The sequence below is a fragment of the Barbus barbus genome (assembly GCF_936440315.1).
Source record: "Barbus barbus genome assembly, chromosome: 1".
Taxonomy (NCBI): domain Eukaryota; kingdom Metazoa; phylum Chordata; class Actinopteri; order Cypriniformes; family Cyprinidae; genus Barbus; species Barbus barbus.
Window position 1 is genome coordinate 20,373,035 of NC_136729.1, and position 9,410 is coordinate 20,382,444.

The window sequence follows — 9,410 nt, forward strand, 5'->3', positions numbered from 1 at the left end:
TTTCTTTTCATAAAAAAGGTAGTGTTTGTCATTCAAATGAGTGACTGGTGCATTGTAAAGCTAATAACGGAAGTATATGAAATTTTTTTGTTGTAATTCATTTATCTTATTCAGCTATCTTTCTTTATTTTCGAATGTACCTTCAACTCAAAGCACAAGATCGCTAAAATGAGATACACAAGTTAATAACATTAGCCATCTCAAAGAAAGGCAATTGTTTGATTTTACAGCATGTTGTAGTTAAATTGGGTGTACAGAACAATCATCTCTGTTCACATATTACAAAGGGCAAGTATTTGAGTTAATTCTTTGGAAGTTATACGATTGAATCCCAAACTGCTATAATCTGGTGTGGCAGAAACCAAATTAGTACAGCACTGGCTGAGTCAAAATCACCACACTCACTCAGAAATCCAGTTCACTGTGAGGTCAGCCCACCATGGAGTTAAAACACCACGGCTAGAAACCTCACGCAGAAACACAGCTGAGAGCCAGAGATCCTGCTTGGAGAATGTGACAAATGAGATCAATTAGAGATAGAAACTAAAAAACATTCATGCATATAAGAGAACAGACAATATTATTTGAGCTGGTTATGCCGTTTATATGCACAATCACGTTAACTGCCGAGAAATGTGGGAGAATGCAATGTTGATTTAAAAAGTTTAATCTATTCAAATCCTCCCTGAAAAGCAGCATCAGCTCTTGAGGAGACAAACATGCTAAATGCAAATGCCTCCATTTTTCCGTTTCCCTGCACAGATACAAATGTTCAAAGGTGCTTTTTCTCTTCTGTCTCCACAGTCATAATATGGTGCTCATAGAGCTGAAGAATGTGTCTGGAGCTGGGCGGCCGGGGCAGCGTGGCACAGGGATAATGTCGGTGTTGTTTTCTGGGAGTCCTGTTTTAAAAGGGATGAGGTGGGGCCAGGCAGACTGCTGAGTAAGCTAGCCACTACGCGGTCGTATTTTTCGAGATGTTTGAAGAACACTATATGCCTTGCTCTACAGACAAATGAAATACTTGAGCTTTGAGCTAATTGGAAATTTCCAAATCATCTCTAGATAACAGCTTTGATTAATTTCATCGGCAAATATTTTATATATCCCATAAGCTTTTTATAGTTTTATTCAGGAGGTCAGCCAAACTTAAAACATCTATCATCAAAAGACCCAGAGATAAATTCATGACTGTAAGCTCAGCATTGATAATAAGGGTGAAATTAAATTAGAGGTTACATTTTTGCTCCTTTTCTGATTGATGGCAGCCAACAAAAACATACATAAAACATACTTCAACACTGATATTAATCATGTGTAATATTAAATAATATGAAAAGTATTATTTTGACATCTATTGCTATTTATTTATTTTTTTACAGATCATTTAAAAAAATATTTTCTTCATATTTTCATATGGTGAAACAATAGTCCTATGTTTAAATTTGTCTTATCTACTGCTATATATATATATATATATATATATATATATATATATATATATATATATATATATATAATAGTGCAGTATTACAAAAATCAGTGTGTGTGTGTGTATATACTGTATATATATATATATATATATATATATATATATATACACATACATACATATACACACAAATTAGTACAATATTACAAGATATGTTAATTCCACACAGAACTACGAAATGCATTTCTTTTGTTTTTATTTCCTCTGTCCATCCATAAAGACATTGCACCATACATAAATAATTATGTTGTAAAAATGACTCAGTATTTACAAGTATTCCATATAATACGTTTATATAAAACTTTATATTAAATTTAGATAGATTACATTTGGGATTGTGGCTGTGGGCGTCTGAGCGTTTGTAATGAGTGTGTGCAGGGTGTGGTAAGAGCAATGGATATGTCTGGATTTGTTCATGTGTATACATTATCTGTGGTTGTTCAGTAAAATCTCTAACCAGCATGGGCATGATGTAATACACTGTCTTGAGTAGCACGGTCCCCAGCCCTTCGCAAAACTGATCCTCACACTGTTTGGGTCGTATGGCCCTTCCATGTGCACCAAATCGCTGGGGGGTTGAATTTGGCACGACTTCTCATAGTCAAAAACCTTTAAGGAGTAGCCTGGCATGACTCTCCTCACAGTCAAACTCAGGTAGGGGTGATGTTCCAAAGTCGGGGAATTCACAAATATCGGGTGCTGACTGCGATTGTAGGCCCAAACTCCATTTGGCTCTTTGCTGAGGAGGATGCCGTGCCCGATTTTGCCACGGGTGCGCTGGACGGAGGTGGAACGCGGAGAGAGGGGGAGCAGGCCCAAGCACAAGCCTGTACCCTGAGGTAGGTCATAGAAGATGCTAAGAGAGGCGTCATGAACTGGGTACAGACGGCCCACGCGTGTACGAAGCTCCCAGTATGCCACGTTACACCAGTGGTTCTGTGCCAGGGAGGAGGGAGACATACTGGCATCTGTGGAGTAAAAAAAAAAAAAAAAAAATCAAATTTCAAAAAAGGACACAAACCAAAGTACAAATATTATTTAAATAATTTTCTCAAGGAAAAGAGTTGCTATGTGCAGTATTGTTTCTATTTAGTTAAAAAGGTATTGACAATCTAATTATTGTAAAATCATACAATATTTATAATTCTTTTAATAAGAGACTGGTGACAAAAAACAACAGAAAGTGTCATTATTATTATTGTTGTTGTTAATATTACTATAATACTGGATAGCAATGATTTTAGCAATGTTGCTATAATCTGTCATGTTTACATTTTGATGATATACTAACATGCATTGTCCCTATTAAATAAACTAATTAATAAAATAAATTAGTTTTTTGTAATTAAATATAATAAATATTACAATTTAATTAATTTAATAAAACTGTAAAAGTTATTTAACTTTTTTTGTCCAAATTTGAGGCTGATTAGTAAAAAACAAAAGCAAACTGGAAATACATAATTATTATTGTAGTTGTTGTTGATATTACTATAATACTGGATAACAATGATTACAGCAATGTTGCTATAATCAGGGATATGTATTTTTATGCTGATGTTCATTAATGTGCATTGTCGCTATAAATAAACAATACTTATTATTAAATATTATTTAAATATAACATTTTTATTGTAAAGTTACATCAGGTTTTGTGTTTCTGAAAGCCACCAGGGCCCCAGCGGCGTGCTTATTTCTACAGTAATGTGCTGTCGTGATAAGTAATGTCAATGTTTTGACCACTCTCATATCAGCACCCTCATTCTTTTTGATGTTACACAGTACATGTGCACTCTCTAAATCTCCAATCCTATCAGGAGAGGATTTGAAACTGAAGGAGCAACGACCCCCACTTACAGGCCCAAATCTGTCATCTCTGACTCTAACACCCCCCGCTCCTGCCTTAGCATTCCTCTCTGCCCGCACGGGGCCGACAGGGGCCCCCTCTTCCCCTCTGAGGGCCAGCATTCAGCTCTCTGACCACTCAGTGAAGGCTCGTGACCCCCTGACCCCCCAGCCGCCAGCCTATCCAGTCTGATTAACTCAAACACAGACTGATGGCATTATTTTGCTTCACAGGCTCTATTGAGGGAGAAGATCTAAAGCCCTGGGCCTGTGCACTCATTCTGCTCAGTCTCAACCCTCTCTGGACCAAACAGACAGCAGAGGACACACTGTTAATGAAGTAAGTTTTGTTTAAGGAGGGGTACGGAAATACACAATCATTATCTCTACAGACTCTCTGGCCGCTCACATAGTAAGTACTTTCAAATATATAAAAAAAGGATCCGCAAGTAAAACACAGAAAAGGAGGACATAATTTCCATAAAGATTTGCATAAAACTTCCTGGATTTAAAGTAAATAAAATGGAAAAACCATGCAAAATAGGAAAACAATGGAAAATAAACTTTTCATCTGTTTTTCATAGATGGCCTCATTGTTTAAGTTTCATATTTAACTCCCTTCGATCGTACGCAAAGACATGCAAATCACATATTCGCTGCCTAGTTTAATTCTGTAAGCATTGCTATGGTGTATGATAATGTTTAGGAGCGTTCAACCTCTCCTTTAGAAAGTTCTCTCTTTTGCATGCACAGTTGTTAGTGCCTGCAAAAGCATTCTTGGTGCTTGTGTGCCTAGCCTAAACCAACACCACAAAATGAGAGGGGGAAGGAGAGGATGGAGTCTTGTCTGTCCTGCTGTGCCAAATATTAGATCTCCCTCCACATATTAGACCCTTCCACTGAGCCAGTGAATAGTGGGGGAGCTTAGAGGGGTGATAATGGAAATGCCAAAGAACTCTAGAACATTTCCAGTATTTTCACAACTCTAGAACAATAGCAGCGGTCAAAATTGTTCGGCTCCAAAAGTAAGCCAACAATTTTCTTTCTTTTTGTGCGTCTAAAACTTTATTCTAAATTAACACTTTAACTTCTATCATCATTTACTCACCCTTGTTTAAAACATATATGACATAATATTTCTTCTGTAGAACATCAAAGACAACTTTTTTTAAATCCATACAGTGAAAGTCAATGGGGACCCCATACACATTGTATAGACAAAACAGTCAAAACATCCTTCAAAATATAAATCCTTTCTGCTCTAAAGAAGAAAGTAAGTCATACATGTTTGGAATGACATGAGGGTGAGTAAATGATGATAGAATTTAGATTTTTGGATGAACAATCCCATATGCTTCATTTTTAAATGACATAATACACACAGATTTCCTTATACTGAGGGATATAATTGTAGCAGTATCTCTTTTGCAAGTCATTTTGTTGCTCATTCCACTGGATGATGAATTTGTGGTAAGAGAATTGACTGCATATTGATCCCTATCTAAGATGAAGCTAACAGCTTGTGTCAGGATGAAAAAGCAAAATGATTTCTCAATACTGAGGAGAAACTGAGAGGAATATGCAGACAGACACATGCAATCACGCATAAACGCAATTACAATAAATCAGCCAAAAAAAGTAACTAGATCAAAAAGCCTTAATATGCGTGTCCCTTAAAAAAACAGGGGCAAATAATTTTCCAACAATTGATAGAGTCGTTCTTTGTCAACATCTGTAAAGAATCTCTACAGAGACAGGCAGGATTTCATTAGTTAAATTGCGTGTTGGCCTGCGCTCTGTCAGGAAGAGGGGAAGCCACAGCGAGGCCTGTAATTTAAACCTTATTTTAAAATGCGACTGGCTGGCTGTGCCAGGGCTTGCATTGCGAAACTCAGCAGGAAGCAACAACATGAAAATAATGGAGGAAAGAACGTATGTGACACACCAAAAGAGGATCTTATTCCTTGTCTCCAGAGCTCTATATGCGGAGTAATAATAAGCACAGTGCTGTAAGACACACAGCAGATAAGAGCTCAGGAGGCCCTGAGTTCCCAGTCAGCATCCTGACAAAACTGCCCATTGTTGCTCATAATCTAATTTTGACTCAGTGCTGAAAAGTTGGAGGATGACGTCTGAGAAGTTTTAGCTATTTGCATACGGCACATCTAGATATCATATTAAAACTGGAGAAAGTCAACAATTGTGTTAATGAATCTCCAGAGAAAAGTGTAACATGTATTTATCATATTAAAAGTATCCTTGAACACCGAAGTGACAAAATAGAGAGAACCAAAAATCATATGGCTACATAACAACACTACAGAAACAAAAGCAACGAAGGAAAGCAACAACGTCACTACTTCAGGAACCACTAAATAAGCACAGAGAGTTTATGTTTGAAATTGGTCCTGGAGGTGAATGTATGTATATATGATAGAGAGAGGAATGCTTAGCTGACCAAATGCTAACAAAACTAACATGGATAAGCTAACCATTTGACATGTAGCAGCTCTGAAAACAGCAAATTGCAACAGCCAGCAACCTTAGGTCCAAACCAAAGCATCACGTTCAGTAAACACACTAACATTATTTATTAAAAAAGACTGTTTATGTTTTTAAAAGAAGTCTCTAATGCCAACCATGTCTGCATTTTTCCATGTTTTCCAAAACCATGTTTTCTATATTTATAAAGTTAAAATTATTTTTATGCATTTAAAATTTAATATATTTAAATGTATTCCTTTTATGGCAATGCTGAATTTTCAGCAGCTTTACATTTGGTGCTTATTATTATTATTAATGCTGAAAATGGTTGTTCTGGTTAATATTTTGTGGAAACTTTAATTCGATTAACAGAACGTTCAAAAGAATAGCATTAATTTTGCAACCCTTTAAGCGTAGCATAAGTATAAGCCATTTGATGTTTAAGTTTAACAAAGGCAGTAGATACTGAACACACTTTTTCCCCTTTTAAATGCATTCATTTACTGACGAATTGCACACCAACCTGAATAGTCCAGCGACATGCCACCGAGTGAACGTGTGGCTTCGGTTTCTATGTATGGCAGCACTGGGAGGGAAGAATCTGCAAAATGACAAGACGAAAAATATAACCTATTCTCCATTTGACTGCTGATGAAAACATGACATACAGGGTTAAAACATCATACGTTATTTCAAGGAATCTTTGCTTTCTTAAAGTGAGAAAGACAAATTACTTACTCAGTGGCTTGTGTTCTGGTAAGGGAGAGAAATGGGAGTAGGGAGGAGGCGGTGTGTCTGAAAATAGGGAAAACTGAGTTAGAGTTTTCTTTAAATTGAGCATCCCTTTAAAACTGAACACATCTCTGACTTTTCAAGGCTATATGATCAGACCTAGAGATCTAATACTGTGACAGCGCTTGGCACAGTTTCTCCAGAATTTCTACACAAATAAGAATGCTCCCAGCTGGTATGGAAATTACAGGTGAAGAAGAGCATCCATCAAAAGGCAATGGATGTGTCGTCATTCCAGAATGCATGGAATCCAATCAAAAGTGACCTGTTCTGAATCGCATTATAACAGTGGGTGAAAACACTGCAATTTTGCTAACGCCGAGAATGAAAACTTCATGGAAAACACTTAATGAATCAGACTTTGCTTTAAAACTATTAACCATTAATTATTAGTGTTGGTGCTAATGGGCTGTAGTGACATTTTGTATGCATGTCAAGGCCTCATGCACTATAGTGCAATTCATACTGCTTTAGACATTTATTTTTGATGTATATATGGTTGTGCATTCACTAAACAAGCATGTTACAATTTTACAGTGTATTCTTTCTTGACCCTCTTCAAAGACAATTGTTCAATCAATTCTTTATCTGCAACTGTTCATTTATATGCACAATGTTAGGGTAGTGTTTTTGTGAATAGGGAGGGAGCAGAGAAACTGAGAATCCCAGAGGGATTCTAGTTGGGAATTCCACTTACTGAAAAGGAGTATCACCGTCCAACTCCCCTTCCTATCATTCACCCACGCTTCAAGTAAAAATCACATTTATATTAGTTTTTCCTTATTTGATGCTAAAGAAAACACTTAAGATGGTTTGCTGGTCTTCGCTAGTTTGAAATGGTCTTATATGGTTTAAGATGGTCTCCTGGCCTGAGTAAACATGGACTTCCAAAAAGTGCCCAAAACTCCTCTAGAAGCATCAAACAGACCAGCCTGGTTTGGTTGGGAGACCAACTAAGACTAGCAAACAAGTTCAGCAGGGTTGAAAACACACTTCAAATGGACAGCAAAGCCATTATAGCCTTGACTAAAAACCTTCAGAGGTTTCCTTACCATCCTTGACTGGTCCACATACACGGCTATAGTGATGGGGGTTGCAGCAGAGCGTCTGGCTGTCCTCTGCCCTGGAGCTCTGACAGTGACAGAGCGGTTTGAGGAGAGAGGAGAGCCGAAGGTCTGGCCAGCGAAATAGTCGACACAGCAGGTACTGTGGTGACACCAGCTGACCTCCAATTCGCACTTCAGTCTGTGAAACCAGAACACATCCACTTGGCATACCGCCTTGAGACTCCACCGCTTCCAGTAAAACATCCAGAGACTTCTCTTTCAACTTTTTGAGAAACGCATAAGTGCACTTCTTGAGTTCTTGCTCGGTCACGGCACCATTTATCCGTTCCCTGCCACTCAAACTGCTATAGTTGTTGTGATTCCTATGTTCTAGGCGACAAGCGAGTCTGTTTTTGCCTCTGGGGAGGTCTCTAAACAAACAGCATGTTACCGTCCTGCCCTCGCTCCCCTCGTTGAGGGGTCCATCGTGCTCAATAAGGATCCCCGGCCCCCCGTGTTTGCTGCAGGAGCCTGCATTGTTTCCCGCCGGTGCGTATTCCGTTCTTGGGATCTTCTCGGGGTTGCTGTCACTCCAGTCATCCGGACCACCATCGCCCCCTTCTTTACCTGCGGTGACCAAACGGCTTCTCCAGAGTCGCCGAACCAGACCCGTGCGTCTCGTCCTGAACATACGACAATTTAAACAGTTTGCATCCGTTTTTCCTATGTTTGGTCAGAACCGCGGAGACTCCAGACGCTCGTGCGCTCGCTGTAAGACATCAATGATCTGTGCTCGCATCCACAGCCAAGCAGAGCCTGAGCAAAGCCCAACATTAGACTCCGCTGCTACAATATATCAGCACTATAGCAAATTGATGGCTATAATAATGATAATGCACTACGTGAGGAGCGGTGCATCCAGTCTGTAAACATTCCCCAACAATATGAGTAACTTCTTGTTGAACAACAGGAAATGCACGATATGCAGAACAAAATCTTCACAATCTCCGAAACAGACCTTTTTTCCAAGCAAACCTTTTGCAGCAGTTTAATGACGCCGAGCAAATGAATGGATCTCACTATAATCCTTGTTCATGTTCCACGCGCTCCTCGCAGAGGAAAATGATTGTGTTGCGACGGCAAAGTGGTCGTTCCGGGTGGATAGACGGACATGGGATGTCTTGAGGTTTCGTTCCGTGTTTCGAGCGAGATTAATTGGATTCTTCGATGGTATTTCGCCGTTTCACTCTCTTTCTTCTTCAGATACACACACATGGGGCCCCTGAGGAGAGCAGTGGAGCCATTGGTTGATTCCCATCATGTGCTCGTCTAGACACTTTGGCGGCTTCGAGCCGCGCTGATTGTTGCGCAAACACAGTATCAAGTTTCCGAACTCTTAAAGGAGCAACATGTACCTGTGTGCGTGTGTGTGTGTGTGCGTGTGTGCGTGTGTGTGCGTGTGCTCTGTGGCAGCGACAGAACACTAAAATGTTACTGCTGCAATGATTATGATTGTGCAGGGGGAAAAAAACAACCAAACACACCAAAATGTTACTGCTTTAATGTTTAAATGTTTTAACGTTTTTATCATTAATGTATGTAGTTATGTTTTATTATTTTAAAATAATATAAATACTACAAGTACTATTACCACCACACTATTTTTTATTGTTGTGCATATTACATAATTATATATATATATATATATATATAGTGTGTTTACGTATATCAAAACCAACAAAATAGCAACA

At 38.6% G+C, this 9,410-nt stretch overlaps 1 protein-coding gene across 2 annotated transcripts; it reads right to left on the reverse strand.

Moving 5' to 3' along the window:
- Positions 1 to 1,665: 1,665 nt before the first annotated feature.
- On the reverse strand, positions 1,666 to 9,144 carry LOC306873074 (mothers against decapentaplegic homolog 6-like). Of its 2 annotated transcripts, XM_079422087.1 has the most exons (5): positions 7,666 to 8,982; positions 7,311 to 7,358; positions 6,560 to 6,616; positions 6,345 to 6,422; positions 1,694 to 2,460 (listed from the first exon to the last, which is right to left on the reverse strand). In XM_079422087.1, exons 1-5 carry the CDS (start codon positions 8,348 to 8,350, stop codon positions 1,919 to 1,921), a joined length of 1,410 nt encoding a protein of 469 aa, XP_079278213.1. In that variant the 5' UTR covers positions 8,351 to 8,982; the 3' UTR covers positions 1,694 to 1,918. The 2 variants fall into 2 exon arrangements, with proteins under 2 accessions (XP_079278214.1, XP_079278213.1); XM_079422088.1 differs by lacking the exon at positions 7,311 to 7,358 and having other exon boundaries at positions 1,666 to 2,460; positions 7,666 to 9,144.
- Between the last annotated feature and the right edge of the window lie 266 nt (positions 9,145 to 9,410).

Coding starts and splice junctions, on each gene's coding strand:
- LOC306873074 (XM_079422087.1), bottom strand. CDS start 8,350: ATGTTCAGGACGAGACGCACGGGTCTGGTTCGGCGACTCTGGAGAAGC. Junction 7,359..7,665: donor ATGTGGACCAGTCAAGGATG/GTAAGGAAACCT, acceptor TTTTACTTGAAG/CGTGGGTGAATGATAGGAAG. Junction 2,461..6,344: donor CATGTCGCTGGACTATTCAG/GTTGGTGTGCAA, acceptor TTTACTCCACAG/ATGCCAGTATGTCTCCCTCC.